The 13224-nt window shown below is 45.1% G+C and overlaps 1 protein-coding gene across 1 annotated transcript in view; it reads left to right on the top strand.

Annotated features, from left to right (window-relative positions):
- The window catches only part of tox (thymocyte selection-associated high mobility group box), a 99418-nt gene extending 87234 nt beyond the window's left edge, over nucleotides 1–12184 (top strand). Inside the window, exons 9-10 of the mRNA XM_036966420.2 lie at nucleotides 9923–10065; nucleotides 10540–12184. Of these exons, the coding sequence (XP_036822315.2) occupies nucleotides 9923–10065; nucleotides 10540–10576 (180 nt within the window). The 3' untranslated portion in view covers nucleotides 10577–12184. The remainder of the gene's footprint in view (nucleotides 1–9922; nucleotides 10066–10539) is intronic.
- Nucleotides 12185–13224: the final 1040 nt, after the last annotated feature.

Here is a 13224-nt window from a genome sequence, read left to right as displayed (position 1 = left end):
TCCAGAACACTCCTCTGACCACCCCTGGAGAACCCCCTGTCTCCACAAAATTTTAGGATTGTGCCGGGCCAGCCAGGGAATCCCCAACACCACTGGAAACGCAGGCGAATCAATAATATAGAGACTGATACGCTCCCTATGGTTCCCCTGCGTTACCATGTCCAGTGGGATTGTGGTCTCCCTGACCACCCCTGACCCTAATGGCCGGCTATCTAGGCAGTGCACGGTAAAGGGAGAATCTATCGGCACAAGCGGAACACCTAATTTAATAGCAAGTCCGCGATCCATAAAGTTCCCAGCTGCGCCTGAATCGACTAGCGCCCTATGCTGGGAAGAGGGGAAAAATTTAAGGAAAAAAATCAAGACAAACATGTGACCAACAGGGTGAGTTTGGTGCTGACTCACCTGGGGTGATCGAGAAAAATCAAGACAAACATGTGACCAACAGGGTGAGTTTGGTGCTGACTCACCTGGGGTGATCGAGAAATGTTCCGCCTACCATCTCGACTCCCAGACGGACCCCCCCCAGCACCGATCAGCCGTGTGTCCTCTCCGACCACAGTTGGTGCAGAGGGAGCCTCCTCCTCCGGTACCCCTCGGCAAAGCCCCTCCCAACTCCATCGGAACAGGAGTGGAGGTGCTGGGTGGTGGAACACACAGGACCCTCTCCGAACGCCCACGGGCAGCCAGCAGATTGTCCAGTCGGATGGACATGTCAATTAGCTCATCCAAGGAAAGAGAGGTGTCCCGACACGCTAGCTCCCTGCGGACGTCCTCCCGGAGACTACACCTGAGGTGGTCGTTCCACCCGGATCCTGCTGCCAAGGTACGGAACTCCAACGCGTAATCCTGGGCGCTCCTTTTCTCCTGCCGGAGATGGAATAGTCGTTCTCCCGCCGCTCGGCCATCTGGAGGATGGTCAAACACGGCGCGGAAACGGCGAGAAAACTCGGGGTAGTGCTCCTTCGCAGAGTCTGGGCCGTTCCAAACTGCATTTGCCCACTCCAGAGCACGACCCGTGAGGCAGGAGATGAGGACATTCACCCTCTCCGCTCCCGAGGGAGTAGGTCTGACGGTGGCCAGGTACAGTTCTAGCTGGAGTAAGAACCCCTGGCACCCTGCTGCTGCTCCATCATAGACCCTTGGGAGCGTAAGACGGAGGGTGCTGGAGTCTGGAGATGGGGAGTCCTGAGGAGGGGGGGCCGAAGATGGAGAGAGGAGACCGCTTCTCTCCCATCGGTCCATTCTCTCCATCACCAGATCCATCCCCGTTCCGATCCGATGGAGAATGGTGGTGTGATGTAGAACCCTCTCTTCCATCGATGGGAGGGGAGTGGCTGTTGCTCCTGCTGACTCCATTCCAGGCGGTGCGGGATTCTGTAACGGTCTGAGTGTAGTGGGTGAGGAGTCAGGCGCAGGAAGCAGAGAGTTCAGGGGAGTGCTATTTTAATGCACTGAATAAACGCTGAACATAAGCCAACCCTCACAAAAACACAGGGCGTACAGAACAAACAAATGCCCCAAACATGGGGACTTAAACTGTCCAGGGAAAAACCCACAAAATGGGAAAACACAAAACCCAATAGACGTGCAGACAAGTACACCAAACAGACGATCACAATAATTAATCCCGCACAAGGAACCCTGCGGGCCGGCTGACTAATAAAGCCTACTACCTAACTCAAAACAGGTGCACACAATCAACACATAAGGAGGGGGAGGAAATAATCAGTAGCAGCTAGTAGGCCGGCGACGACGACCGCCGAGCGCCACCCGAACGGGAAGGGGAGTGTCCTTCGGTCGGAGTCGTGACAAGAGGACTGTGGGAGGGACACATCTATTTCTGAAACTATCCGCCGCCATTGTTGCAACCCCTATTACCAGCCTGTTCAACCTCTCTTTCATATCATCTGAGATCCCCAAGGATTGGAAAGCTGCCGCAGTCATCCCCCTCTTCAAAGGGGGAGACACCCTGGAACCAAACTGTTACAGACCTAGATCCATCCTGCCCTGCCTATCTAAGGTCTTCGAAAGCCTAGTCAACAAACAGATCACTGACCTTCTCGAATCCCACCGTACCTTCTTCGCTGTGCAATCTGGTTTCCGAGCCAGTCACGGGTGCACCTCAGCCACGCTCAAGGGACTAAACGATATCATAACCGCCATCGATAAAAGACAGTACTGTGCAGTCGTCTTCATCGACCTGGCCAAGGCTTTCGACTCTGTCAATCACCATATTCTTATCGACAGACTCAGTAGCCACGGTTTTTCTAATGACTGCCATGCCTGGTTCACCAACTACTTTGCAGACAGAGTTCAGTGTGTCAAATCGGAGGGCAGTCTCTATGGGGGTGCCACAGGGTTCAATTCTCGGGCCGACTATTTTCTCTGTATATATCAATGATGTTGCTCTTGCTGCGGGCGATTCCCTGATCCACCTCTACGCAGACAACACCATTCTGTATACTTCTGGCCCTTCCTTGGACACTGTGCTATCTAACCTCCAAACGAGCTTCAATGCCATACAACACTCCTTCCGTGGCCTCCAACTGTTCTTAAACACTAGTTTAACCAAATGCATGCTTTTCAACCGTTCGCTGCCTGCACCCGCACGCCCGACTAGCATCACCACCCTGGACGGTTCCGACCTAGAATATGTGGACATCTATAAGTACCTAGGTGTCTGGCTAGACTGTAAACTCTCCTTCCAGACTCATATCAAACATCTCCAATCTCAAATCTATTCTAGAGTTGGCTTTCTATTCCGCAACAAAGCCTCCTTCACTCACGCCGCCAAACTTACCCTAGTAAAACTGACTATCCTATCGATCCTCGACTTCGGCGATGTCATCTACAAAATAGCTTCCAATACTCTACTCAGCAAACTGGATGCAGTTTATCACAGTGCCATCCGTTTTGTTACTAAAGCACCTTATACCACCCACCACTGCGACCTGTATGCTCTAGTCGGCTGGTCCTCGCTACATATTCGTCGCCAGACCCACTGGCTCCAGGTCATCTACAAGTCCATGCTAGGTAAAGCTCCGCCTTATCTCAGTTCACTGGTCACGATGGCAACACCCACCCGTAGCACGCGCTCCAGCAGGTGTATCTCACTGATCATCCCTAAAGCCAACACCTCATTTGGCCGCCTTTCCTTTCCTTCCAGTTCTCTGCTACCTGTGACTGGAACGAATTGCAAAAATCACTGAAGTTGGAGACTTTTATCTCCCTCACCAACTTTAAACATCTGCTATCTGAGCAGCTAACCGATCGCTGCAGCTGTACATAGTCCATCGGTAAATAGCCCACCCAATTTACCTACCTCATCCCCATACTGTTTTTACTTATTTACTTTTCTGCTCTTTTGCACACCAGTATCTCTACCTGCACATGACCATCTGATAATTTATCACTCCAGTGTTAATCTGCTAAATTGTAATTATTCGCCTACCTCCTCATGCCTTTTGCACACAATGTATATAGACTCTTTAAAAAAAAAAAATTCTACTGTGTTATTGACTTGTTTGTTGTTTAGTCCATGTGTAACTTTGTGTTGTTATCTGTTCACACTGCTTTGCTTTATCTTGGCCAGGTCGCAGTTGTAAATGAGAACTTGTTCTCAACTAGCCTACCTGGTTAAATAAAGGTGAAATAAAATAACAAATAAAAATTCCCTATAGTGTACTACTTTTGGCCAGAGTTCCATAGGTTGGTGTTATTTGAGACGGACATTAGTTTGATAAGGGGACCAGGTCGTTATGGAAACAGCTATGCAGGGGAATAGGTGACAGACCTCTTCAGTGAGAAATAAACATACCTTCTGATTTTGTGTCCGTGTTACCTAGAATGAACAACAAAACAACATTTACGTTTGAGTTATTTAGCATATGCTCTTATCCAGAGCAACTTTCAGTAGTGAGTGCAGACCTTTTCATACTGGTCCCCCATGGGAATTGAACCCAAAACCCTGCCGTTGCAAGCGCCGTGCTCAACTGAGCAACACAGGACCCGTGGGAGGGTTTGTGGGAGATTCTAGGTAAAGGCGATGTGGTGAATTATCATTTTTTACTGTGATGTGGCTTTCAAGCCTAACTCTCTATGCCACTCACGTCCTAGACGAGTTATATCAATATAGAAAAGGCTACTCAACCTATCCTAGTAGTTTGACTGTGTCTAATCTCGGTTAACCCAGAACTAAAAGCTCACGGAATTTGGTTATGTTTACGTAGTCTGTCCAGTGTCCACGAGAGATTAGACTGTGTCCTACCACTCTCACCTGTCCAATGTGTTAGATGACTTAACCTTCTTAGAAGAACATAACAGAAAGATAGTGTCTTTATGCTGTAGCTTTGAGATTGTAGACTAGGTATTCAGTAAGCATTGTGGGAATCGTTGTTGTTTTCTTTAAAGAGAGGAACTGCCATTTGTCTCTTTATCTCTGCTCAGCAGGCAAATGAACTGTTGCTGTGGCTGATCGAACATTTATTTGAGGAGAGGGGGAGGAGGTTGTGGAGGGGTGCCTAGTCTTCATACGGATTAGAATATGAATTTGTCTGAAGTCCAATTTGAGATGAGCTGCCTGTATGGGGCTGCCTGTATGGCTGTGTCAGTCCGTGGAGAAAATAGTGGGAAAATGGTTAAACGGAGGTTTGGGTTTGGTTGCCACTAAGCCCCCAGCGCTCAGATCCCTCTTTTATTGGGGACTTTTAAATCCCGCGGGGAGTAATAATCCTTCCTCGCTCAATTTTGCATATTTTGTTAGAGAGAGAGCGCAAACAAAAAAAACATCAGGGCTCAAACTTTTCCCCTGAGCTAAGCGAGTAGGGGAAGGGGGAGTATGAGGAGGTGGGGGAAAGGGGGAGAGGGAGGGAAAGAGAGAGATACAAAAGGGGCAGATGGGGCCTTTGTGATGGAGTGAAGGAGAAGAATTTGTGGAACAATGCCTGAATAGGTGAGAGTCTGAGGAGGGGGAAGAGAACTCAGCCACCTGCTGTCCCCTCTCTGTCCCCTCTCTTTTAGAGAAGGGTTTGTAGCGTAGCGCCCAGATTAACTTCCCTTTCATACGCTCTGTCTCTCTCTCTCTCTCTCCTCTATCTGTCCCACTTCTCCCCCCCCCCCCAAAAAAAATAAAAACTCTTCAAGAAACCCCAACATTAAAATGTCTGCTCCCATAATTAAAATAACTACTCCTTTCTTACTTCCCACCTTCTGTCTCTCCCCCTACCCCAGCTAGCTAGGGTCCACCTCCTCAGAGTACACTCACTTCTACCATGGACTCTCTACAGGACAGCTCCGTCCAAAAACCAACTCATACATTGAGGATACTACAATACTTGCTTTATTTGCATGGATATTCTTAATTTTTTGCAGTCGCAGTATCCAACCTGACACACACAGGCTGGGTGCAGCGCTGGGACTACGGCAGAACAGCACCCCAGGAGCACTTAGGATGCACTCATGTCTATCAGAGCCTATTTGTGTCATACTATAACTTAACATGGGTGGTGATTATATAATTCACAGATTCTTATATAGTGTATCTGTGTACAGTACTGCTATAGAGAATTATACAATACTTTCCCATCCATAGTATCCACGGATCAGTTATCCAAGTTATATCAATCAATGAAATGTATTTATAAAGCCCTTCTTACATCAGCTGATGTCACAAAGTGCTGTACAGAAACCCAGCCTAAAACCCCAAACAGCAAGCAATGCAGGTGAAGAAGCACGGTGGCTAGGAGAAACTCCCTAGAAAGGCCAGAACCTAGGAAGAAACCTAGAGAGGAACCAGGCTATGAGGGGTGGTCAGTCCTCTTCTGGCTGTGCTGAATGGAGATTATAACAGAACATGGCCAAGATGTTCAAATGTTCATAGATGACCAGCAGTGTCAAATAATAATAATCACAGTGGTTGTCGAGGGTGCAACAGGTCAGCACCTCAGGAGTATAATGTCAGTTGGCTTTTCATAGCCGATCATTCAGAGTATCTCTACCGCTCCTGCTGTCTCTAGAGAGTTGAAAACAGCAGGTCTGGGACAGGTAGCACGTCTGGTGAACAGGTCAGGGTTCTATAGCCGCAGGCAGAACAGTTGAAACTGGAGCAGCAGCACGGCCAGGTGGACTGGGGACAGCAAGGAGTCATCAGGCCAAGTAGTCCTGAGGCATGGTCTTAGGGCTCAGGTCCTCCTCCTCCTCCTCCTCCGAGAGAGAAAGAGAGAGAGAGAGAGAGAGAGAGAGAGAGAGAGAGAGCATACTTAAATTCACACAGGACACTGGATAAGACAGGAGAAATACTCCAAATATAACAGACTGACCCTAGCCCCCGACACATAAACTACTGCAGCATAAATACTGGAGGCTGAGACAGGAGGTTGTCGGGAGATACCGTGGCCCCATCTGACGATACACCCGGACAGGGCCAAACAGGCAGGATATAACTTCACCCACTTTGCTAAAGCACAGCCCCCACACCACTAGAGGGATATCTTCAACCACCAACTTACCATCCTGAGTTGGTCTGATGTTCTTACACATTCCTGCACGTGACTTGATTTGGCTGTTATAGGTTTTGTAAGAGACATCAGTGTCATGGGAATTGCGTGATGTGGACTCGGACTCCATAACAACTTGTGAGATTCTAACCATCTGTATGTACAGTGAATTCAGAAAAGTATTTACACTTTCCGAATGGTGTTGACCCCATTACTTTTTCCACATTTTGTTACGTTACAGCCTCATTATAAAATGGATGAAATAAAAAAAATTCCTCATCAATCTACACACAATACCCCAATGACAAAGCAAAAACATTATTATATATATTTTTTAATGTATTAAAAATAAAAACCAAGATGATGGAGGTCACTGTGTTCTTGGGGACATACAATGCTGCAGACATGTTTTGGTACCCGTCCCCAGATCTGTGCCTCGACACAATCCTGCCTTGGAGCTCTATGGACAATTCCTTCAACCTCATGGCTTGGTTTTTGCTCTGACATGCAGTGTCAACTGTGGGTCTTTATATAGAGAGTTGTGCCTTTCCAAATCATGTCCAATCAATTGAATTTACCACAGGTGGACTCCAATCAAGTTGTAGAAACATCTCAAGGATGATCATTGGAAATAGGATGCACCTGAGCTCAATTTCGAGTCTCATAGCAAAGGGTCAGAATACTTGTGTAAATGTGATATTTCCAGGGTTTTTTATTTATAAATTTGCAAAAAAAAAAAAAAAATGTTTTTGCTTTGTCATTATGGGTGGATTGATGAGGGGGAAAAAGCGATTTAATATGTTTTAGAATAAGGCTGTAATGTAACAAAATGTTGTATACAGTATACAGTCGTGGCCAAAAGTTTTGAGAATGACACAAATATTAATTTTCACAAAGTCTGCTGCCTCAGTTTGTATGATGGAAATTTGCATATACTCCAGAATGTTATGAAGAGTGATCAGATGAATTGCAATTAATTGCAAAGTCCCTCGTTGTCATGCAAATGAACTGAATCAACCCCAAAAAAATCCACTGCATTTCAGCCCTGCCACAAAAGGACCAGCTGGCATCATGCAGTGATTCTCTCGTTAACACAGGTGTGAGTGTTGACGAGGACAAGGCTGGAGATCACTCTGTCATGCTGATTGAGTTCGAATAACAGACTGGAAGCTTCAAAAGGAGGGTGGTGCTTGGAATCATTGTTCTTCCTCTGTCAACCATGGTTACCTGCAAGGAAACACGTGCCGTCATCATTGCTTTGCACAAAAAGGGCTTCACAGGCAAGGATATTGCTGCCAGTAAGATTGCACCTAAATCAACCATTTATCGGATCATCAACAACTTCAAGGAGAGCGGTTCAATTGTTGTGAAGAAGGCTTCAGGGCGCCCAAGAAAGTCCAGCAAGCGCCAGGACCATCTCCTAAAGTTGATTCAGCTGCGGGATCGGGGCACCACCAGTACAGAGCTTGCTCAGGAATGGCAGCAGGCAGGTGTGAGTGCATCTGCACGCACAGTGAAGACTTTTGGAGGATCGCCTGGTGTCAAGAAGGGCAGCAAAGAAGCCACTTCTCTCCAGGAAAAACATCAGGGACAGACTGATATTCTGCAAAAGGTACAGGGATTGGACTGTTGAGGACTGGAGTAAAGTCATTTTCTCTGATGAATCCCCTTTCCGATTGTTTGGGGCATCCTGAAAAAAGCTTGTCCGGAAAAGACAAGGTGAGCGCTACCATCAGTCCTGTGTCTTGCCAACAGTAAACCATTCTGAGACCATTCATGTGTGGGGTTGCTTCTCAGCCAAGGGAGTGGGCTAACTCACAATTTTGCCTAAGAACACAGCCATGAATAAAGAATGGTACCAACACATCCTCCGAGAGTAACTTCTCCCAACCATTCAGGAACGGTTTGGTGGCGAACAATGCCTTTTCCAGCATGATGGAGCACCTTGCCATAAGGCAAAAGTGATAACTAAGTGGCTCGGGGAACAAAACATCGATATTTTGGGTCCATGGCAGGGAAACTCCCCAGACCTTAATCCCATTGATAACTTGTGGTCATTCCTCAGGCGGGTGGACAAACAAAAACCCACAAATTCTGACAACCTCCAAGCATTGATTATGCAAGAATGGGCTGCCATCAGTCAGGATGTGGCCCAACAATTAACTGACAGCATGCCAGGGCGGATTGCAGAGGTCTTGAAAAAGAAGGGTCAACACTGCAAATATTGACTCTTTGCATCAACTTCATGTAATTGTCAATAAAAGCCTTTGACACTTATGAAATTATTAAGGGTCGATGTGAAGCAGGTGGGACGGAGCCAGGTGACGGACTTTACTCAATACGACAACAAAATCATTTCCACGCAGGGAAAACAATCCAGGTCACAAAATGTAGCGACAACACAGAACAAACACAAAACCATGGGGGGAACCAGAGGGTTAAATAAGGAACATAGTTATGGGAATGGAAACCTGGTGTGTACAATGAAGACAAAACAAATGGAAAATGAAAAGTGGATCGGTGGCGGCTAGAAAACCGGTGACGTCGACCGCCGAACGCCGCCCGAACAAGGAGAGGGACCAACTTCGGCGGAAGTCATGATAGAAATGCTTGTAATTATACTTCAGTATTCCATAGTAACATCTGACAAAAATATCAAAAGACACTGAAGCAGCAAACCTTGTGGAAATTAATATTTGTGTCATTCTCAAAACCCGACTGTACACTGAGTGTACAAAACACCTTCCTAAACTGAGTTGCACCCCTTCTTGCCCTCAGAACAGCCTCAATTCGTCGGCGCATGGACTCTACAAGGTGTCGAAAGCGTTCCACAGGGAAGCTGGCCATGTTGACTCCAATGCATTCTTGATACACACAGGAAACTGTTGAGCGTGAAAAACGCATCAGCGTTGCAGTTCTTGACACACTCAAACTGGGGCGCATGGCACCTACTACCATACCCCATTCAAAGTCACGTCTTGTCCATTCACCCTCTAAATGACACACATACACAATGCATGTCTCAGTTGTCTCAAGTCTTAAAAATCATTCTTTAACCTGTCTCCTCCCCTTCATTTACACTGATTGAAGTGGATTTAACAAGTAACATCAATAAGGGATCATAGCTTTCACCTTGATTCACCTGGTCAGTTAATGTCATGGAAAGAACATATGTACATGCTACTAAGATGCACTTTGGCACTGCAATACATGCTCCTAAGTTTGGATGCAACTCCTGTGCCTCTTCTGCCATTCATTCTAATTAGAGTGAATTGAAATGTATCCATGAACAAGATGGCTGCCATTATCGGCACATTCTAGAATCTTTGACCTAGGCCACTCTAGTAACTGAATGTATCTCAGAGTAGATTAACACGGATAACACTGGAAAACATGGACTCTAATGCTAGACTTCTCTTTTCCAGGGATTCCCTCTCCAGTCAGAATTCCAGAACATGCTCAACTCGTCCGGTGGGCAGGGACTGTCCCCATCCATGGACTACAGACAGGTGTGTCGGAATGGGCCCAGCCAGCACCTCGACTGGACCAGCGAATACTGTGGCAACGGGTAGGAATTCACTCTCACTCACTCGGGCAGTTATTTGCATGACAGTTACTGGCTGACAACATTTCATGACCACCACAGCTCTACATACACCCATTATTCTATTCACACACTCAGAATACTCATCATTATTATATAGGATGACAATAGAGAAACACATCAGATATGAGAGTATGAACGGAGTTTATACTCTGAATGACCTTTAGGGCAGGTTTCCCAGAAATAGATGAGGTCCAATTATGAACTAAGAAGTACTTAGAATGGAGATTCTCCATTGAGCTTTGTATTCCAGGAGTAGGTGATTTTGTTTCACTCTTCCAGTCTGAACCCAAGTTGCAATCAATCAATCAAACTCTATTTTAATTATATTTCAAGGGTCAAGGGTCTCAACACATGTTAAGAGATTGATTATTATTGATTGATTGATTATTATGTGATTATTATTCCTCATTGTTCCTCCATCTCGTCTTCTTTCAGAGCTCTTCAGAGAGACAAGCCTCTGTTCCTGACCTGATCTGACCTCTAACCTCCACAAAACCAGCCCCGGAACAGACTACAATCCGACCCGGTCCACATTCGGTCCCACTCTGCGTTCACTGGACCAAGGCATTGCCCTCAACCCCAGAAGAAACTCCTTGACCACCACCCCCCACTCTGGCTAAACCATCTGACCGTCACTCAAACAAGAAAGGCAGAAGCACATTTTCCAAAACATCCATATTTTGATATGTTTTGATTCTTTGTGATCTACTTTGAAAATAATCATACTGATGTCATGAGTGGGTTTTGGATTCTTTGTGACCCACACTCTACCCTCACCTGATATTAGATACAAATGTCAAGTTAATGTTTTTGGACTTTGCAATGCATGCCCATAAAGGCACAAATAAATGTGTTCAGAGATGTGAAAGAATAGGCAGTACTGTCCTCTCTACTGACGTGTCATTGGATCATTATTGGTATGTCACTGGGTTGTGTTTTGAGGAAGACAAGCTGGTGACGTAGAAGCGTTATGGTAGACCAGTGTTCAAATCCCAGAAGTTCATTTAGCACTTAGGGGCTCTTAGGTCTTTTTTTCCACACATCGCAAGATGTAAACCAAAACCCCAAATTGACTTTTATTTTGAAAGGAAAAGCAAGATCATCTTTATCATTTGAAAAAATAAATAAAGAACACCTATTATATTTCTATACCTCTTTATCTCTCACTCTCGCTCTCTGCTACTGGACTGCCTTAGAGACTGTTGTGTCTTTGAGCAGTGTTGTGTTGCTCTTTCTAAACTGATGCTGATCATGTTCATAGGATCCTCTGTGGACTATGCCGAGGCTGGTTAGTATAGACATCACCTCAAGCTGTACATAGAATTTTGTGTTACTCTTGGTCCTAGGGTATAACAACAAAAGCTTTTTTCAAGTGCAGTGTGATTGTGAATTGGATCACACTGGTTTTAATTTAACTATCAAAGAAGGGAAATTGATTAAACGGCTGTTATAGTTGTTTGGATTTTATTGGGGCGTAAACATTTTCAAAATCATGATATTTGTAAGATAAAACTTGCTAAATCAGTAGTTTCCATTCTCTGAAATAAAGTCGTAAACTTTGGCTGCCCTTTACCTGGAAAACATCACAAAATATGAGTTTTGTGAAATTAGACAAATAAAAAGTTAGATTTGGTACAAGGAAAACATCTTTTTTGGTACGACTTCTGGGCATATTGATTACATGGATTCTCATCCCACTCCTGTGTCTGAGGTTGTTTCTCTTTATCAGTAGAAAGCGTCAGAATGAGAGTGGTAGAGACAGATTGGTAGAGTGGCAATATATATAACCCTGACATCTGGCTCGTCGTCACTCTTCTGATCACTCCCATCTCTCTTTCTCCAAGTCTGTTCATCATGCTGCGCCTATTTATGAAACAATAACTGTAGGTGTTTTTTTAAAGTCCTTATGTTTAATAGCGTTGATGATGGCTGTCTTCTCTGTTCCATCTGGGTTCCTTTCTCTTTGGCAGAAAAACGCCTCCAGGCAACAACAATGTGAAAAATTGTGTTCTTATTTTTAGTTTCTAATGTGTTTGAAAAAAATAAAGTCAAACCTGCATTTTTGTGCAGTAATCACTCACTTTTGGATTCCCTGTGTTTTTATTTCAACCTAAATTGCCTGATGGATTGGGAGAACAGACAACTGAGTCCTAATTCTGTAAGAAGTCCTTGAGAATGTGTTGACTGCAAGTAACAATTTCAGCTTTATCTTGAAGATAATAATATTCCTACAAAGATGTTTTGGTACTGTAAACTAGACGTCAGGGAAGAAAAATACTTCTAAATTCAGTGTCTCTACCAGTGGAGGCACCTCAGAGGAGGAAGGAGAGGACCATCCTCCTCAGTGAATTTCAGAAAAATAAAAATAGTGAAACATTAAAAAGTTATCATTTTTTGATTAAACTATACTAAATATATTCAAATGTCACCAAATAATTAAAACACTGTTTTGCAATGAAGTTCTACAGTAGCCCCAACAGTGCTCTCTGGGGTAGCACCATGGTGTAAGCCAGAGGACAGCTATCTTCCGTCCTCCTCTGGGTACATTGATTTCAATACAATACCTTGGAGGCTCATGGTTCTCATCCCCTTCCATAGACTTACACAGTTATTATGGCAACTTCCGAAGGATGTCCTCCAACCAATCAGAGCTCTTGCAGCATGAACTGACATGTTGTCCACCCAATCAAAGAATCAGAGAATTGATCTAGTACTGTTACTGATCTAGTACTGCTACAGTTAGCTAGCACTGCAGTGCATAAAATGTGTTGAGTAATTGTGAAGGGAAAAGATGAGAAGAGGAAAGCGTGTAGATGCGAGAAGAAATTATACAACGAGCAAAGTGATCATGCTGTTTGTATGTGGCTGCTATGAACGTGAACTGTGTTTGCGAGTGATCAGGGGTGTCCCTTGCTGCGTCCTCAGAGCATGCGCAAAGCAGCTGGCTGGTACGTTTACAGACATATTCAATCGCTCCCTATCCCAGTCTGCTGTTCCCACATGCTTCAAGACGGCCACCATTGTTCTTGTACCCAAGAAGGCAAAGGTAACTGAACTAAATGACTATCGCCACGTGGCACTCACTTCTGTCATCATGAAGTGCTTTGAGTGACAAGTCAT

This window comes from Oncorhynchus mykiss, chromosome 28 (assembly GCF_057628025.1).
Source record: "Oncorhynchus mykiss isolate SJ-2025 chromosome 28, ASM5762802v1, whole genome shotgun sequence".
NCBI lineage: Eukaryota > Metazoa > Chordata > Actinopteri > Salmoniformes > Salmonidae > Oncorhynchus > Oncorhynchus mykiss.
Note: the sequence above shows the minus strand (reverse complement) of the source record. Positions and strands in the feature narration are given on the sequence as shown.